This window comes from Physeter macrocephalus, chromosome 11, assembly GCF_002837175.3.
Source record: "Physeter macrocephalus isolate SW-GA chromosome 11, ASM283717v5, whole genome shotgun sequence".
Lineage (NCBI taxonomy): Eukaryota > Metazoa > Chordata > Mammalia > Artiodactyla > Physeteridae > Physeter > Physeter macrocephalus.
The window spans coordinates 115128782-115149792 of record NC_041224.1 but is presented as its reverse complement, the minus strand read 5'-3'; the positions used below and the strand labels follow the sequence as shown (position 1 = coordinate 115149792).

The window sequence follows — 21011 nt, the reverse complement described above, 5'->3', positions numbered from 1 at the left end:
CACAGGTTCGTGCCCCGGTCCGGGAAGATCCCACATGCCGCGGAGCGGCCGGGCCCGTGAGCCATGGCCGCTGAGCCTGCGCGTCTGGACCCTGTGCTCCGTAACCGGAGAGGCCACAGCAGTGAGAAGCCCGCGTACCGCAAAAAAAAAAAAAAAAAAGTGTGTAATTTAAAAAACCCTCAATTTTCATACAACTTTTCATTCACTGCATAAAGTACACCTATGGTAGTTGGGATTGCCAGACTTCAACTATGAAAGCAATAAAAGGTTATTGTTTTTGTTTATCCGAAAGATTTTTAAGAAAAGACTGACAAGGAAATTTAACGTTTATTACCTAAAAGGCAGAGAAAAGAAAAGCAATGATAAGTACTACACTACATTTACTCAGAGATCATATTCCCAGCAACTCAATCACCTATACCATAACTGCCAACCCTTAAGAAAGAGAAAGGAGCTCTGGGCACCTAAAAGAGATAATTCAGAATGAATCTACCTTACCAATCTGAGACTCCTGACTGTCAGTTTTGCCCTTACTTTATTCACAGCTCTAACCAAGCTTGGCTCTTTTATTTTCCAGTTCACATGGGATTAGAGGAAGCAAGCTAGAATGAAAGGGGTAGTAGTTATGGACAGACAAAATAATGGTACTATAAAGTTATACTCATTGCATAAGGGAAAAAAAGAAACTACTAGAAGACTGATTGGGGCTGCTTGGCAGAGGAGCACAAAAACTACATCAAAACTGATGTACCAATCCCTATCAAACTACCACTGGCATTTTTTACAGAACTAGAAAAAAAAATTTCACAATTTGTAGGGAAACACAAAAGACCCCGAATAGCCAAAGCAATCTTGAGAACGAAAAATGGAGCTGGAGGAATCAGGCTCCCTGACTTCAGATTATACTACAAGGCTACAGTAATCAAGACAGTATGGTACTGGCACAAAAACAGAAATATAGATCAATGGAACAGGATAGAAAGCCCAGAGATAAACCCACACACATATGGTCACCTTATCTTTGATAAAGGAGGGAAGGATATACAGTGGAGAAAAGACAGCCTCTTCAATAAGTGGTGCTGGGAAAACTGGACAGCTACATGTAAAAGTATGAAATTAGAACACTCCCTAACACCACACACAAGAATAAACTCAAAATGGGTTAAAGACCTAAATGTAAGGCCAGACCTCGACTATAGCGTTCTTGAACGGAAATCAGTATTACCGAGTGACTGAATATACTTTTCACGAGTAAGAAAATCAACTTAGGATTTTTTAACTTTACAGTAATGCGAAAGCAATACGCATTCAGTAGAAACTACTTCGACTTTTGAATTTTGAGCTTTCCTCGGGCCCACCGTATGGGGAAAGACACTTCCTCCTGATGCTGGGTGGCAAAGCCCCAGCTCCCCACCAGCCACGCGACCACACCAGGAGACAGCGGATAGATGCAACCACCACGGACCCAGACAAGCACTCTGCTTGTCAGTACAGTAGTCAATAAATTACACGAGATGGTCAGCACTTTATTAAAAAATAGTCCTTGCATTAGATGATTTTGCCCAACTATAGGCTAACCTAGGTGTTCTGAGTGCACTGAATGTAGGTGAAGCTAAGCAGTGATGTTTGACACGTCAGGTGTATTAAATGCATTTTCAATTTATGATATTTTCAACTTACCATGGGTTTACTGGGACGTAACCCCATGGTAAGTTGAGGAAGATCTGTACAACAGAAGCAGCAGCCAAGGAACCAGTAGGAGAAATAATGGTTTTTATTTAAAGACAGTCACGGCATGGAAGCAACCTAAGTGTCCATCAACAGATGAATGGATAAAGAAGATGTGGCACATATATACAATGGAATATTACTCAGCCATAAAAAGAAATGAAACTGAGTTATTTGTAATGAGGTGGATAGACCTGGAGTCTGTCATACAGAGTGAAGTAAGTCAGAAGGAGAAAAACAAATACCGTATGCTAACACATATATATGTAATCTAAGAAAAAAAATGTCATGAAGAGATTAGTGGTAGGATGGGAATAAAACACAGACCTACTAGAGCATGGACTTGAGGACGTGGGGAGGGGGAAGGGTAAGCTGTGATGAAGTGAGAGAGTGGCAGGGACATATATGCACTACCAAATGTAAATTAGATAGCTAGTGGGAAGCTGCCGCATAGCACAGGGAGATCACCTCTGTGCTTTGTGACCATGAGAGGGGTGGGATAGGGAGGGTGGGAGGGAGGGAGACACAAGAGGGAAGAGATATGGGAACATATGTATATGTATAACTAATTCACTTTGTTGTAAAGGAGAAACTAACACACTATTGTAAAACAGTTATACTCCAATAAAGATGTTAAAAAAACAACAACAACAACAAAAAAAAACTGATGTACCAGATGATGGCTCACTTTCAAACTTAAATAGCAAGTGCTACTTAGGAAAGAAGAGATATATATGGCTGATTTTATTTCTATTTTAAAAAGGAGTAAAATTAAAGAATTTATGCTTAAAGGCATTAAGCTTCAGCAATCTTTGAAAATCTATCAACTGTATCCCCAATGATATTAGCTAATGAAACACAACTAGTTTTCCCACCTCACCTCCTCAATCTTATTTATTAAAATAAATGCAATGAAAATCCCACCTTTAAAGGTTTATACAGTTTCCCTATATCCGAGTCAATATTTTCTTGTATTAGGTTTCCTTCTCCCAACAATTAGCTGAACTTCTAATACTGAAATATAATAACCTCGGGCAGTTAGATATTGCTAGCCAGCAACATAAGAACTCTACAAGCTCTTACTGTTTGTGTTCTTCATGAAAAAACTGGTTGGGTGACAATTCTTTGTAGGTGAACATGTCCAGTTGATAATTCAGAGTCAGCACTGGTATGTCTACCATATAAAATAGTAACTTAAAGATACTCTGGATAAGTTGACTAATCTTTGTTTAACATATGCATTCCAAATAGACAAACTTGATCTCCCCAACTTTCTTTCTATACATCAAAAAGTATATATCCTGTGAAAAGAAATTAAAATACATATTTAGAAATATAACTTACCTCATCACTTTCAGGCTGTGAAAACACAATCGGCTGGCCTGTATCTGAAGCTTCCCGTATATTAAGATGTAAGGGAATGTCTCCTAAAAGAGCCCACCAGATATCAATTAGTACCGCAAAAGTTTATATAGGCTTTTGGAATTTAATTCTTTGAATTGCAGAAAGAAACAAATCGACTTGAATCAACTTGAGTTATGACTATCCTCAAATTGCTAAATCTCTGAAAAACAAATTTCAAATGAAAATTAGGGGCAAAATATTCCATTTGAGGTCAGTTCCATGATCACATATGTATATATGAAAGCAGTGTGGCAGCCAATCATGGAATAAGGCCTCTGATTTATTCTTTGCTGGAAGTCTTTCAGACAAATGGCCTGGAAGACATCTGTAAATTTTTCTCCCTGTAATAACTGATATAGACATATCTTGCCACATAATAAGAGGAAATTGAAGAGGAAAAGATGGGGCGGCAAAGTAGTTTATAAAAAGCCAACAAAATAATCTTCCTGATGGCAGATGACTGAGCTAAGAGAACTGCTGAAAATTAGGCCAGACCTGTTATTTCAACTATCTGCCTCTTTATAAGATAGAATTATTTTTCTTTTATTATTTATTAATCTATATAGCATTATATATAACTTGTGAGCTTGATGAGCTCTCAGAAAATATATAAGAACCCCCAATATACAGACTTGAGGTCAGAGAAGGTATGTGTCTTCCCTGAGGATATATTAGGTAGTAGGATTTAGAGGAAAAATGCTCTGATCCATCATCCAATTGACTCTTTCTACCACACCTTCACAAATGAAGCCTTTCAAAAGGCCGAGATTAAAAATGCAGTAAAAGGAGTAGAAGAGTTGACTTGTCATGGTATTCAGCATTCTTACACCTACTCCAAGTCCACCCAAAGGTTATTGAAACGTGTGTGTGTGCATGTGTGTGTGTGTGTGTGTGTGTTTTATATAAAGCATTCATTCAGCACCATGCCAGGCAATGGAAATAATGCAGAAGAATGTGTTACAAAATTACAAACCTACTACAATTTATATTATGAGCTACATGGAGGAACAGATATTTCATGCTCCTCCTACCAGCAAATTTTGAGATCTTAACTAACTGTTTAACTCTTTCCTAAAAGGTCAACAGACAAAATACATGAATACTTCAGTAACCATTTAAAGACCAGCTTTTCAGTAAATTTGATGTCTATTCTATAGATCAACTTTAGACTGTAGGAAGCTATCACAGGGGCAGGCAGGAGAAGATATTACAGAAAATACTTAGAAACCCACAAAGTTTTTTCTCTTGATTTATGAACTGCCATTATATAGTAAAGAATCCTGAATGCTTTCGTTTCTACTGCAGTAATGAAAGAAAAAAAAAGTAAAACCTTCTCCATTTTATAGCCACCTAGAGACATCACTTCTGCCCTCCAGAGACTCACAATCCACAGAAGAGTAGAACAAGAAAGAGGAAAACCTTGTTAGAAAACAGGTGGCACAGTGAGAGCAGTAATAGGCTAACAATCGTACACAGAGAAAGATAAAAAGGAGTAAAGGTAATGAGAGTGGGTGAGGTTTGGCCTGGCCTTGAAAAGTATTTTTGAGGGGTTAGGGCTGAAGGAAGCACATTTCAGAGACATAAGTTAAAGGGGTTTCTGTGGCATGATCTGAGAGCTTTAACTACTATGTACAAACTGTCCCTGTAGGTGAATATGGATAAAGTTCTGAAGAGCCATTTTACCAAATAATCATTTGAAACACAGCCCCATGGATGAAAATAAGAGGCAGCCAGAGAGTCAGTAAAGGGTCCTGGGGGTTTCACCCAGCCAGGAGACCATAGCTGTGAGAGCTCTTTCCCTGATTTCAGTTCCTCATTCCCAATTCCAACCTCTTCATCATCAGAGCCCCTGCTCCAGTTCAAGGGACATCACTCTGGGTCCCATGACCACATTAAAAGGAGGAGATGTGCTCCACATTAGAACTCTAAATTATTTTTCCCATAACACTTTGAGATACAGCAGTCTATAGCACTACCCACCTTCTGTGATCAGTAATCAGTGTTTCTGATTTTCTGATTACACTTGTGAGCTGTTGGTTAAAATGTATCTTCCATATGTGAAATTGTTTCTCTAGGAAACATGTTTCAAATTCTAAATAACTGACTTAAAAAATCATACCACCCATTCATAAATTAGGGAATTATAATACTGTCAGCATAATTCAATAACGTCATTATAATTACACATTTACTTTATTATATAAGTGAATGTCAATCTGTTATGTTATTATGCAGATTTGGGAAATTGAACTTCCTAGGTTAAATGAAAAACTGTTGCAGAATATAATTAGTAGCTATAATTATAACAATGTATCAAAATATATCATTAGTATTCACCTGGTACTGTGGTAGCTGCTTTAGTACAAATGCATAAAAACAATAATACATTTAACATCAACTTTTTTTTTTTTTTTTTTTTTCCGGTACGCGGGCCTCTCACTGCTGTGGCCTCTCCCGTTGCGGAGCACAGGCTCCGGATGCGCAGGCCCAGCGGCCACGGCTCACGGGCCCAGCTGCTCCGCGGCATGTGGGATCTTCCCGGACCAGGGCACGAACCCGTGTCCCCTGCATCGGCAGGCGGACTCAACCACTGCGCCACCAGGGAAGCCCTAACATCAACTTTTAGAAACTTAATCATAATAAAGAATGTTTTGAAACTCCTTGATCTTTAAGGGATCTTAATTATTAACTACCCTAAACTAATAATTCACTCTATGCCTCCCTTATTTAGGCATCTAACATCTGCCTTTGCTCAGAACAGAAACTCATAAGTAGGGACTTCCCTGGTGGCACAGTGGTTAAGAATCCGCCTGCCAATGCAGGGGACACGGGTTCGCGACCTGGTCCGGGAAGATCCCACATGCCATGGAGCAGCTAAGCCTGTGTGCCACAACTACTGAAGCCTATGAGCCTAGAGCCTGCAAGCCACAACTACTGAAGCCCATGCGCCTAGAGCCTGTGCTCTGCAACAAGAGAAGCCACCGCAATGAGAAGTCCACGCACCACAATGAAGAGCAGCCTCCGCTCCCTGCAACTACAGAAAGCCCGCAGGCAGCAACAAAGACCCAACGCAGCCAAAAATTAATTAATTAATTAATTAAGAAAAAAAATAAACAACAACAACTCATAAGTAGAATATCAAAACATGTTTCCTAAAAAGTCCATTAAGTTGCTTTTGGATTTGTTAAAAATCATGTTTTATCTAAAAATCTGTGTTTTGCTCCTTTAACACACGATTTTACTTCTCGTCAAAACACTAATGAATCCTTCAATTCAGTAACATGAACTGTATAGACAATGTAAATTTCAAGTGTCATATTTTATAGACATGGCATAAAAAGATTACAGAATAAAAAGGTTACATATAAAAAGATTACAGAAAACAGAAAATACTGTTTTCTACAGCAAAAGGACTAATAAATTCAGAACTGATCAGGACGGCATTTCTTCATACACACCAAGAACTGACACTTCCAAAGGTTGCTACAACATACAGAACAGGTATTTCTGTATATCTGCTTATACTGAGAGCTGTCTTCCCAACTTAGCAAACAAACTGAGGATCATTATTTAAATGTGGGCTTCAAATCACAGCACTCAAACCACAAAACTCTCCTCTCAAATTCAAGTTATAGGCAGTTTTTATCTATAGCAAGAGTTATCATAATTGGCAGAACAAACCCCCTATTCAAAAAGCCTTCCACTAATGAAGTATCACAAAAAGCCAAAGAAAGGTTAACACACAGAACTGTGCTATACTAACAATTTAAAACACAAAGCCAAAAGCAATTCATCCTTTTTTGAGACATTCTTCATCACCATGCCATTTCCTTTGCAAAAGAATATCCTGTGGTCTTACCTAGAATATCAAGGTCAAGAGTCCGTGCTAGTCTCCTTGCACCATCAGCACCAAAAATATGAGTTTTGTGTTTACATTTCGGACACTGGAAAACACTCATATTTTGGACAAGGCCCAGAACCTAGAATAATAAAGACACACTGAAATCAAAACAAAATTAAACCAAGTTTCAATCCATTATTTCAACAAGTTTTTACTGCATGCCTACTACGTTCCAGTGATACAATAATGAATAAGTTATGGTCTCTGCTCTCAAGGAACTCAAGCTGGTGGGAGAGCAAGACACATGTCATTAACTCTAATAATGAGATAAATGCTAAAGAGTTATAAATGACAGGGATCAAAAAATTCTGTTTGGGAAGAATGAGAGGGACCTCTGAGTTGCCCACAGAGAATTGCTTCTTCAGGTTGAGTGTGACAGTGTTGAGGCCTACAGCAGGAATTCTAGGCAGAAGAAAGAGCATAAGCCAAGGCAGTGGACTACAACTTGTATGGCCTATTTGGGCTGCAACCCAGTAAGCTGCCAAGGCAGAAGCTAGTTTGGTAAGAAAGGTCAGGGTCAGATGGTAAGGTGCCAAATGCCATCCCTGTATTTGAGACTTTCTTCTTGAGACAACAGAGATGGTACCAAAGCAGCAGTGATACACAATAAGATGTACGTTCTAGAAATTCACTTCTGAGGGCAACATGGGAAAAATAGCAGGAAGAAACACAGGAAAAGAAATAGTTAAGAAGCTAACTGGGGACAAAGCCTCACAGTAAATAAGAGCTAACACATACTGAGTGCTTATTCTATGTCAGGCACTGGGATAAGTGCTTTATATGCACTATCTTATTTACTCCTCACAGAACTTTATGAGATGGGTTTTTATCATTTCCTTTCTGTAGGTGAGAAAACTGACACAGCCAGCAAAATACTGAAACTCAGCTCTTATCAAAATGTTATTGTTCAAAGCAAATTTAAAGCTATATACAAAGTGCCCATCTCTTTCTGAGTTTCCCCAACTTCTGGCACAAACTAGATACTTCATAAACATTTGTTGAATAAATAGACAGGTTCTGCAAATATAATCCTTATTCATGATCCTTTTAATCTTACTTTTTATTGATGGGAAGCCGTGGTTCTCTTCTAGAATAAAAATGGGGAAAACAACTATGAGAGGCTTAGAGATAACAATGTCTGTATCATCCTATCAATCCCACCAATAAGATAATCATTATGGGAGATATCTCTACTGGAACATTTGCATTTTAAATGCAGAATAGCACCGGTAGTCCACAATGAAACATATAAATAAGAAGGTGATCAAATTTGTTATTCTTTCTGAAAAGAGAAACAGGAAAGACTAAGGTTTTCTACAACACATGTAAATAGAAGACAAATAGTGAGGGACATGAGTTTGTAGGTAAGCATTTTCCAAACATCATATGCCCTTCTGCTGATGCAAAGTATCACAAAAAATAAATCACACTGTGTTTTGGTAATTCAGTACCATCTTCAGAAAGTTAGAGGAAAACCTAGCTAAATACCACACAGCTTATTTTATTCACTATGTCTATATAATACACTCATTACTTGGGTAGTTTTACTGCCATTTATGTTAAATGTGATATACCCCCTAACTGTAAGGCTTTCAGCTTTAATGTAAAAATATCACTCGAGAAGTGGGAAAAGGAGAAACACAATGTGAAAATTTAAGTGAGGGTATATTCTAATCCAGAGAGAATGGGAAAAGTATTCCTTCTCTGGAATCTCTTAGACTTCCCAAGATATAGAAGCATGGAGCAAGAGGGTATTTGCAGTTTGTTTGTGATTAACTTATTATTAAATCGTTCACTATGGACTGTATAAATGTCTCAGACATTCTCTATATAGACTACATAAATGTCACAGACATAAGACTATAACCAAACTCAGTCTTTAATGACATCCTATTATATGCCAGTAACTAGGCTAAACACAAGGAGTAGCATACAGTGGTGAGCAAAACAGACTTGGAGCTTGCATGCTAATTGGAGAAACAGATTGAAAAATTAGTGCAAAAATGTATTTTAAAAACTGGAACAGCTTCTCTAGAAGCAAAGGACAGAGTATTATGAGACTGTAGAAAAGAGAGGACTCTATCTACCCTGGAGTCACAGAGGACTTCCTGCAGGAAATGTATGATCTAACAGTTAAAGAATAAGCAGGTAAAAACAAGGAGAAAGGGAGGAAACACACTCAAGACAGAAGTAGGAGCATGTCTCCTGTCTCCTTCAAGGAACTGAAAGGCAGTATAGTTGAGGTATGGGGTGAGTGGTGCGAGATGAGGCCTGAAAGGTAGGCTTGCAGGCCATGTTTAGTGTCTGAGTTGTATGAGTACAGAGACACCACTGAAGGGTTTTAAGCAAGAGAGACCACTGTGTCTATAGTTGTAGGAGACTCATTTCTCAGGACTGTAGGGTTTTAAATACAACATGGAATGGAAAAACTAAAAGGACTTGTCTTTGTGTGTTTATTTTCTTAGACAAACACAAATCCAGGGCTGTGTGCTCTGAAATCAGTCATTTCAGAGGTGATAGTTTTTAGTGCTGTCTAAAATACTCTAGGTCTCCTCCTGTACAGTTCTCTGCATAGGATTTTTCTCCTGGGCACAAGGTTAGCATTTTTCTTCTTTGCAATTAGGTGAGGACACGTAACTTGTTCTGGACAATGAAATGTGACCTGAAGTGACATGTGTCACATCTACACAGAAGCTTTAAGTGCTAATTCCCCATTATGTTTCCCTCTGTCCCTGGGACTAGCAAACTTCCAGAAAGTGGCTGCTCCATCAGCCTGGGTGCCAGAGAAAGAACAATGCAGAGGAGTGTTAAAGCCAAACCATAATGGACGTGTAGCATGAGAGAAATAAACTCATATTGTTTTAAGCCACTGAAATTTGAGGGTTGTTATTACATATAATCCAGCCCATACTGGCTGACACAGGGGTGTAAGAAGAAAGTATTAAAATTTCTATTTCTTCCTTATGATTTCTTTTTTAATTCCAATTTTGTGTGTGCGTTATAATGAAAATAACATATTAGCACAGTAATAAACGTGTACTATATATAGATACGTAGAATTTACAATATATATTTATATATAGTATACATTATAAAATCTATATATAGGTACAGATAATTTATATTATATATCTATATATTTATATAATTTATTATATATCTATATACAGTATACATTATAGAATCTCTATACCTATAATTATATATATTTTTTCAAACATCATTTATTAATTAGCATGTATAATCAAAGCAATTTAGAGATAAACAACCCTCTGTATGTTTGAAATTAAGAGGTTGTGATACCTAAGCTTGGCTCTATTACTGATAATATTCTTCTAGTTAAAGGATAAATGCCCTAATACTGCTTCCTTGGTTACAATGAACAAAGTAATTCCTCTTAACTCTAGAATTCCTTCATCTCAAAAACTTCCCACACAAATACCACTTTCCTTAAAAAAAAAAAAAAGTTGTAATGGAACAGACGAGTGAGCCCAGAACAGACTCACACATGGAAGTCACTAATTTATAACAGAGGTGACACAGTGCTGCAATGTTAATTGGATATCCATATGGAAAATAAGGAATTTTAACCTTCTATCTCACACTATACACAAATATTAATTACAGATGGATTGTAGAGCTAATATGAAAGATAAAACAAAACACATTTGGAAGAAAACAGCAAAATAAACTTATAACCTTGGAGGCAGGCAAAGATTTTTCTAGCAGGACACAAAGAAGCACTAAAATGAAAATTTTTTGTTAAATTTGACTACTTTAAAATTAATAACTTATCGGAAGACATAATTAAGAGAGTAAAGAGGCAAGCTATAGAGCAAAAGATGATCTCTATAATACACATATATAACAAAGGACTTTTATCTAGAATACATAAAGAATTCCTACAAATCAATAAGGAAAAAAAAATCAGATAATACAACAGAGAAATGGGCAAGAGACTTAACAGGAACTTCATAAAAAAAGATACCCAAAGACAAATAAACATGAGAAAAAGTGTTCAATTTTAATTATCACCAGGGAAATGCAAATTAGAACCGCAACGAGATACCATACATTTATGCTTAAGACCTGATAGAACAGAAAAACGTCCTTATGACTACAGCAACCCAACCCCCCCCAAAAAAACCCAAATACCAAATGTTGGTGAGGTCATGGAACAACTAAAACTCATAGCATCAGTGGAGTGTAAAGTGGTACACCATTTTGGAAAACTGTTTGGTAGTTATCTACTTAAAGTGACGTATGCCTATATTAAGGCACAGAATTTCCACTCTGTTATACATTAACAAAAAATGTGAACAGTTACCAAAAGACATTACAAAAGTGTTCATAACTAATTATCCAAAAATGAAAAACTACACAAATGTCCATCAACAGTAAAATGGACAAATAAATTGTGGTATATTCACACAATTGAATGCTACACAGCAATGAGAATGAGAGAACTATATCAACAGTATGAGTGAAGCTGTCAAACATAATTTTAAGCAAAAGAAGCCACACAAAAGTATATACTTATTATATATACTTATTATTCCATTTATATTACGTTCACAAACAGATAAAACTAATCTATGGTGTTATAATTTGGGTTCCACTTTGGGGGTAGTGATCAGAAGGTGGCACAAGGCAGGAGCTTCTGGGGTACTGGTAATGTTCTGTTTCTTGAATATAAGCAATGGGTGTATTCACTTTGCAAAAATTCATTGAGCCATATACACTCACAATTTATGCCCTTTTGTGTATGTATATCAGACTTCAATAAAATGTTTGCTTTTTAAAAAGGTGGTCATGTGAACAGCAGCCAATAAAGCAATAAAGAACAAAAAACCAAAATGATGTTTTATTGGTCATCCTGTGAACCTGCACACAGAAATAACCATCTGTTTTAAACAGAAAATATTGTATAAAAACAGAGAGGTTGCAGTAAAACTAAGATGAGGTCTTTGGGAAGAACAATCCCCTATTCTTTCCACATGACACTCCAAGGAAAGAACTGAAATAAAAGCCTAAGCCCAGAGAGCTCTGAAATGATGGAGTTCTAGACCATCAATGTCTAATGTTAGTTAGCCACTAGTTAGCCACTAGTTCACATGTGGCAACTGAACACTTGAAATGTGGCTAATCTGAATTGGGATGTGCTGTAAGTGTAAAATACACACTGGATATCAAGGACTTAGTATAATTTAAAAAATGTAAAATATCTCAATAATTTTTTAGAGTTTACAAGCTATTCTTTAAGTTTTTTCATTGAAGTGTATCATGAACACACACAAATCACAAGTGCATGACTGAATGGACTTATAAAGTTAAGCAGGCCCATGTTACCATGATGCTGTCAATAAAACATTGCCAGCACCCTAGAAGTCTCCTTGTACACTCTTCAAAACATGTTGCCAAAAGTATAAACTAACAACCTGGTGGTTAGATTTCTAACACCATAAATTAATTTTGTTGTCTTGAATTTGATATGAATGTAATAATGCAATGTATTCTTTTGTGTCTGTATGATTCATCCAGCTAAACCATGTACATCTGTAGTTCATTTTCAGTGAGTCCTAAGATTCCATGATGACTATATCACAGTTATGCACTCTCTTGTTAGATCATCCGTGTTGTTTCCAGATTTTTATAAACAATGCTTCTATGAACGTTTTAATACATGTCTTTTTTGCTGGGTATTACGTTATGCATATTTAACTTCAGTTTAAAAAACGCCAGTTTTCCAATAAAGTTCTACCAATCTATACTCCCACTAGCAAATGAACAAGAACTCCAGCTATGCCACAGCTTCAACATTTGGTATCATCAGGCTTTTTTCATTTTGGCAAGTATAGTAAGTATGGAGTAGTGCCTCATTATGCTGGATTTTCAATTGTCAATCTGTTTATACCAGGAACTATATTTCCTAGAATCATCTTCCTTATATGGCTCCTGGTTAAAGTTCACCACAGGTAAAGTGGCATGAGATTTGGGAAGGGAAGGTGTAGGCTTAGGCCTTACACTCTAAAGGTTTACTGTGGGCAGAGGTGGTGACAGAAATGTGCAGAGGTACAGGTGCCTTCCAGTTTGTTCTCATTCTGCCTCTGTGCCCAGCTCTCCTGTGCACTGTGGTTTTAATTTGTGTTGCCAAAATTAGTAAGGAAGTTAAGCATATTTTTACATGTTTATTGGTCATTTGTATATTCTGCTCTGTGAAGTATCTGTTCAGGTCTCTTGTCTATTTTTTCCATTGATTATGTGGTTCTTTTCCTACTGAATTGTCAGAATTCCTAGTATTTTTAAATGTAATTCCTTTTTTCTTGATTCTCAATTTTTATATTGATTTCATGCTGAAAGGACAGTATTTTCAATATACTTAGTTAAGTATACTATTAAAATTAACTTCATCTGTCTTTTTCTATTTAAAAAAAAATGGCTACTAAAAACTTTAAAATCACATTTGTGGCTTGAATTATATTTCCCTTGGACAGTGCTGCTGTTGACAACTAAAGGCTGACTGTAGAACTTTTTTTTTTTTTCCTTCGGTACGCGGGCCTCTCACTGTTGTGGACTCTCCCGTTGCAGAGCACAGGCTCCGGAAGCGCAGGCTCAGCGGCCACGGCTCACGGACCTAGCCGCTCCGCGGCAGGTGAGATCTTCCCGGACCGGGGCACGAACCCGTGTCTCCTGCATCGGCAGGCGGACTCTCAACCAATGCGCCACCAGGGAAGCCCTGTAGAACTTATTTTGATAGTTCTCCTACCTAATGTTGTTCTAAGGTCCTAAAGATGCCAAAAAAAAAAAATTATCAAGGTCTGTGATTTATGAATATTTTAAAAAATTGAACAGAAATGAAACATTTACCTTTAAGACTATTCAGGACAGATAAACTGTCAACTTTCTTTGCTTTTAGTTGAAATTACATCAACTGAGTGTGCTAACACTCATGTGTGGTTATCTCTTTCTGTTCAGAAGCTCATACAACAGTCATACACATACATATATTTAACTAGAAAAGAGAAAATAAATTACTTCCTAAGATATGCAGACTATGTGGCTGAACAACTTTTTCAAAACATGGGGTTAGCTGGAGGAAAATTTAAAAGAGAGCTTCCAGTATTAAAAAGATTAGAAAACACTGCCCTCTTCATTTAAGAGCAGTCCTCTATAATCAATTATTTTTGAACAGGGGTAGCTAATGTAATAAGAAAGAAGATTATAATGCCCATATTACAATGTTATTCATAAAAATTCTTCTTTTAAATAGGAAACTGTACATATCTACACGACCACCCCCCCTACCCTCACTTCCCAAAAAAGCCTTATACTGTGTGAATACTTTATATGTTGTTAAGCTGTTTGTGTTTATTGTAGAGCTATTTTGTGTATCCTTTGATGGTAGAAACATTAGAAAACAGTTGCTTTGCCATAGCTTAATTTACATAATACCACTGAGACGCAGCTGTAAGCATGCTCAATCATTTTTTAATGTCTCATCAAAGTATAAGATCCTTTTTTCTTTTTACCTCAGCTGGTTTTACTGAAAAAAGTAAATGCTACATGCCTGTCTAACATCAGCCACCACAAACCTTTAGCATGTTATTCTTACATTATTCTAATCCATCACTGGTTCAGGAGGGTACTTCTTTTATTAACTTTTAAAAAACTGACTGTCTTGAAATATCAACATTGCCCTGAAATACTGGATTTTTGTGTCTAAATGTATTGAATTAAGCAGGCTCAAAAGACCCCAATTTTAATTTCTTCTTGGCATTTTAAACCCAGATTCAGGTACATAACGAGCAAGATTTTCAGGTTACTATATAATCCAATTTTTCAAGGTTACAATCAGGTTAAATTCTTGCCGGTTGGAACCTGTCACAAGGATTAAGAGCTATGTTTAAGAAAAAATGAAGACGAAAAACTCACTGTTAAATAGAGAATGAATAATAACAAATGAAATTGATTAGATTCACAAGTGCTTTTCAGTTCTCCATTAGCCTTGAACCAGTTTTTGGTATATTCCTTGAAGCATGTGTACAGATATTATAATTTTAAAAAATGAGATGGGTGTTCTTGTTTTCTCTTTCAGAAGTAGTCTGGTAATGGAAAAAACAATTAATGGGGAGGCCTGCATTCATTCTCCTCTCAGGGACCAACTAACTACCTCTGGATACATGAAGTACAACTTAACTTCTCCATGCCTTGAATTCTAAAATGAGGGATTGTAATGATCTCTAAAACCTACCACTGTAACAATAACATTCAGAGCTACCCTTCACAATGTCATGTGCAAAGTACTGTACATGTAATCTCACTTAACTGCCACAACGACCTATGAGATGGGTCACAAAACACTTAAGCTAAATTATTTGCTCAAGGTCACACAGTTAGTGAATAACAGAGCCAAAATTCAAATCAGCTGGGTCTATGTGTGGAAGTCGCAAAACCAGATGACAAGTAAATGAACTGCAGGATTTTGTTCATGGAACTAGATGGCCTAAAACTATTGACCAGTCAATCCAGTTCAGTGGGGAGATTTAAAATAGTAATTAAGAGCACAGTTATAAGGGAAGACCTGATGTGAACCATCTTCATCATTCACTGATGCAGCCGAGCCTCAGACATCATTCCCTTCTGCTGGCTATAAAACTCCCCTTTCCCTTAACACCCTCAGTATACCTCTCCTGACTGTCAACAGAACCTATGGTCCCCTTAACTCCTCCCCATTTTTCGATCCACCAATTTTCTGTCTTTACTTGCCCTAGGCAATCAGGACCCCAAAGGAAAGCAAATTTAAAGGAGACTCCTCTTAATCTCTCATGCTGTGATATTCTATGACATTCACGTTACTAAACCTCAACTCTAGATAACCCACAGAAATAGCAATTAAGAATGTGGGCTCTGGAAAGCAGACCATTTAGGACAGGATCCCAGAGGCCCACTAAACAGATGGGTAGCCTTATGAGCATTATTTAACCTCTCTGTACTACAGTTTCCTCATCTGCAAAATGGGGAAAATAATGTTATTACTTCACAGGGCTGTTGTGAGGGTTACATTAGTTTAATTCACATAAATCACATAGAACAGCATTCTCGTTTAAAGCTACATGGACTTCTGAGAGATGCTAGAGAAAGACAAAAATGAGCAAACATCTTCAGTCTCTAAGATGCAACTATGGACGAGATGCAGAATGCTACCTACCCAGTCTTATAAAGGTTGTCAATGAATAAAAGTCATTTTTCAAAAGTGGAAAGATTACCCAATTGTGAAGAAGGAAGCCACATGCGATACATCATGTGCAAACTAATAAATAGCGTTCCTAGAAAGAATACTAACAGCACCTTCCAAGGCCTGCAAAGCCAATAGTGAAAGATTCTCTAAATACATCAAAGGTGTTAAATGTCTCAAAGAATAAAGTGAGACAACTTGATGATTGTAGAGGAAAAAACTATGCTCAAGGATGAAAAGAATAAATGTGTCACTTGCCTCCACTTTCATGTAAGATTACCTATTTCTAAAATCGTTTTGTGAGGTAGATAGGCTTGAGGTATTAAAGAAAATAGAACTTTTGGGGTCCAAAAGACAAACTAGATGCTGAACAAGCTCCGAGACAGATATGATGAACACATAAGTTTTGAAGGCATTCAAGGGTGAAGATGTGAAACTCCTGGTCCAAATGGATAACCTACTGCCATGAATGGTGACTGTGCCAGAAAAAGAATAAGCTACAATTCTGATCCTCATCACTAAGAACAACTTGTAGGGTCTTTGGTAATGAAAATGGAAAACGGAAAGAAAACATTGATAAGAATCAACTATTTTAGGTTCTAGGATCATCTAATTTTTCTTAGGAGACAATATAATTAACCCTTACAAATAAATACCACAAAATCCACACCGCAGTAGGACTCTTTGTTTTTTTGTTTTTAGCCAGCAGGAAAAGAAAACCTGCTGGCTAAAATCAAAAGCAAAATTCCTATCTCTCTTTTATAAAATAATTAACTATTTGAAAGGCTGAAATAGTTATAGAATTTTCTCTGTTTTTTTTGGCTGTGTTGGGTCTTCATTGCTGCGCACGGGCTTTCTCTAGTTGTGGCGAGCGGGGGCTACTCTTAGTTGCGGTGCGAAGCTTCTCATTGCGGTGGCTTCTCTTGCTGCAGAGCATGGGCTCTAGGTGCGTGGGCTTCAGTAGTTGCGGCATGTGGGCTCAGTAGCTGTGGCTCACAGGCTTCGTTGCTTTGCGGCATGTGGGATCTTCCCGGACCAGGGATCGAACCCGTGTCCCCTGCACTGGCAGGCAGATTCTTAACCACTGTGCCACCAGGGAAGTCCCTAGAATTTTCAAAATTAATTATAAGAAAAAAAAAGTTCAGTGACCAGCATTAGGCTTTAATATATTTGTTGCCACGTCAACTATAGCACAGACAGCTAGCTGCTCACCAAAATCCATGGTCTCATCTTCCTTGCTTAGCACATAGCTAACCTATGTTTCTCAGGCTCCTTGAGAAACATTACTGTGATCACATAACAGAGTTTCAGTTGGGGGAATGAGAGTGTAAGTACGTGTGCCACAACCAGGCCTCATCCATAAAAAGCTCCCACGACATACCTCTGTATTGTCTTTCTCTTCTGGCTAGCTCAAATGAGGATGGCCCAATGGTGACCTTAGAAGTCACATTTTAAAATGGCAGAGGCTCCAACAGCCTAAATGACTTTGTGGAAGAAAGCCACCATGCTCACCTGTTCATATACTAATACTGTTACATGAGCAAGAAATAAGCGTCTATTGTATTTGCATCATTATACATTTTGAGGTCTACTTGTGACAGCAATTAGCTGACATTAAATAATGCAAATTTTAAATAATGCAGAATTTTAGACTCTAAATAACTTTAACAACTTAATAAATCTAGAGAACAATTTAGGCTCAACTAAAATACTCAAGAAATAAGGAGATCTCAAAGACACTATTTATCTAGATTTTAAAAAATTTCTTGTTAAAATTCTTATTAGAAAATAAAGAGACTAGTCAAAATACCTAGGCCAAATACAAAAACACCTATGAACTATAAATTTATGTTTCATGATAGCAATTATAATAAGAAACATTAATTATATAACATTATATTGACATCGAGTGTTTAGATTGTACCAAACACTGTACTAAGCCCTCACTTATTTCTCACCTCAACCCAGAGGGAAATACTATTATAATTCCCATATCATGAATGAGAAAACTGAGGCACAGATTAAGTAACTTGCTCAGGTCATACTGCTACAAAGTGACAGATCTAGGATTTGAACTCTAGCATTCAGACTCCTGAGCTCACCCTTCTTAACTACTATGTAAAAATGCCTCTGTAAGCTGTACCCTATTGCCTTAAAATTATAATACAATTTCTAATGTAATTTAATTTGCAACCATAAAAGATATACTTGAAGAATATAGCTCTCTATGTGCTTTTAAAAATCTGTGTATAAGAGGCTACAAATATACAGATAAATAAAAAATTTGGTTCGGTGAGGAGAAGGGACAGTCACATACGTCATGTGATGTGAATAGTACTAAAAAGGCCAACAACAAATCATTTTCTCTACCAGTCTCTTCCTTGCCAAACAGTTTTAAATCACAACGTTTAGAGAATAGGGCAGGGATGTGTGACTGAGAATCTAACCTCTTATTTCTAGTTCATTGTCAACCTGAGTAAAAAACTAGCTCCTGGTAGATTTATTAACAGCAGCATAACTCTCAAAATCCCTTTGATTTCTGCCTTTTTTTTTCTAACCACCCTACTCTATGTAATCAATTGCCAAGCCTGTCTATTCTTCTTTCAAAATGTCAATTACATTTATTTCTGTTTCCATTTTCATTGCCATTACTCTAAATCAGACCCTTACTGCCTATCACCTACACTAGTGTTTTCCCAACTTATTAAAACTGTCTTATAAGAAAAATATTTGACATCTTGATCTGACACAAAAACACACGTATATATGTTTATGACTGAGACCATATCCCTATGAAATAACACTTTCTCTTCCTAAGGGCAATTTACCCTGATATTGTTTAAAAACTTTGGTTACATCTCTCACTGAATTGATTTCCTGACTCATTTGTGGGTCACAACCTGCACTGTGAATGACTGTGACCATTGCTAATGCTTCCTTACTGCCTCCACACTCTCCTGGCTCCTATTCTTTCTATTCATCTCCATCAGATTAAATCCTTTTAAAGCTCCATTCTAATTTTGTCTATTTCCAATCCAGCATTCTTTATGGACGCCTCTAAAAATCTCAAGAAGAATATCCAAATTTCTCAGTCTAGTGTCTAAAGCTTGACTAAACCTAGGCCTAGCAAAGACATATCCAAACATATTACTTTAGCTATAGACAAACTGAACAACCCTGAACACTTGTGATTTCCTGATTCTTTTCAGACTGAATTCTGTCCCTTCCCAGTCCTGTGATATACCTATGAAAATCCTCCTCCACTCATTCATTCAGTATATATTTAGTGAACAGCTATATGTTCTGAACACAGAAGGGGGTCAGTGGCTGGAGCTGACCTTATGGCACTATAAATGTGAAAGTACTGACAAAATGTGAAAACAGTTACAAAAGTGGAAACAGAGTGTTACTAAATCATACACTAGAAAGAGCTTACCTAGTCAACAGGGTCAGGGTAAGTCCCCCAGAGAAAGAGCTGTTCAATCTAAGCACCAAAGGGGGCTACCTTCCCTGGTGGCACAGTGGTTGAGAATCTGCCTGCCAATGCAGGGGACACGGGTTCGAGCCTTGGTCTGGGAGGATCCCACATGCCGTGGAGCAACTGGGCCCGTGAGCCACAACTACTGAGCCTGCGCTCTGCAACAGGAGAGGCCACAACAGTGAGAGGCCCGCGCACCATGATGAAGAGTGGCCTCCGCTTGCCGCAACTAGAGAAAGCCCTCGCACAGAAATGAAGACCCAGTGCAGCCAAAAATAAAGAAATAAATTAATTAAAAAAAAAAAAATCTAAGCACGAAAGGATAAAAAGGAGCTACAGGTGAAAAGCGAGGGTAAAGCGTTCTCAGATGGGGAAACAGCATGCTGAAGTCCATGAGAAGAGAAACTATGGAAATCTTCCAGAAGTGAAAGACGACCAGTTTGCCTGTGGCAGAGATAACGCCAGTCAGAGCGGCCTTGAGGTGGGAATAGCAGATTGTGGATGGCATTATATCCCAGGTCAAATGTCAGTATAGAGAGTATTCATCATATGCATGCTATATTCCAGGTAGTGAACATTTAAGGATTTTTAAGGCATGTTTCTTGCCCTCCAAGAGCTCACATTCTTCTGTTGGGACTGACAGGTAAACTTGTAGTGGGATAAGAGCCCCAAACTAGATATATGTTCAAATGGTTCAGAGAAAAAATTATTAACCTTTTCTGGTAGTTTGGGAAAAGCTTCCTAGAGGATGTAATGCCTGAGCAGAGATTTGAAAAATGAATATGAACTGACAATGGCTTCTCAGGGAAGGGACCAGCATGCACAAAATTACAGGGACATTAAAAACAAACAAACAAACAAACAAAAAAAACATGGCTTTTCCATGAAAACCTTCCTTGATGGCCCAGAGAAAAGTATTCTCACGTCCCTCAGAATTTAGGGCCCCTGCACCATAATGGAGTTAGTCTACAAAATGATAACGTACTTAAGGAAAAAGAAAAAGGCTTCATCCTCACCTTTTTAAAAATCACCAATGGAGCTTACCATAGTACTTGGCTTATAGAAGGCACTCAATATAAGTAAACATATATTTGTAGAATAAACTAATAGCTATTTATTGAATTAAAATTAACTAAGTGATGCCTTATGTACAGAGAGAATAAGAGAGTATACTTTAATATACTTTTCGGGAGCTGGAAAGGAGATTACCTAAGAAGAAAGGGCTGGATAGTGAAATCCCTATGACTCTAAAAGTTCAAATGGTA

General features: G+C 37.4%; 1 protein-coding gene across 12 annotated transcripts in view; it reads right to left on the bottom strand.

Annotated features, from left to right (window-relative positions):
* NUBPL (NUBP iron-sulfur cluster assembly factor, mitochondrial) overlaps positions 1-21011 on the bottom strand; it is a 402628-nt gene that overhangs the window by 156084 nt on the left and 225533 nt on the right. For all 12 annotated transcript variants that reach the window (XR_008618647.1, XR_008618646.1, XR_008618649.1 and 9 more), the window contains exons 9-10: positions 6992-7112; positions 3073-3155 (exon numbers count right to left, since the gene is read on the bottom strand). Coding sequence is in view for 4 of the 12 variants with exons in the window: in XM_055088378.1 (XP_054944353.1) it covers positions 3073-3155; positions 6992-7112 (204 nt within the window). In the remaining 8 variants the exon portion in view is untranslated. The remainder of the gene's footprint in view (positions 1-3072; positions 3156-6991; positions 7113-21011) is intronic.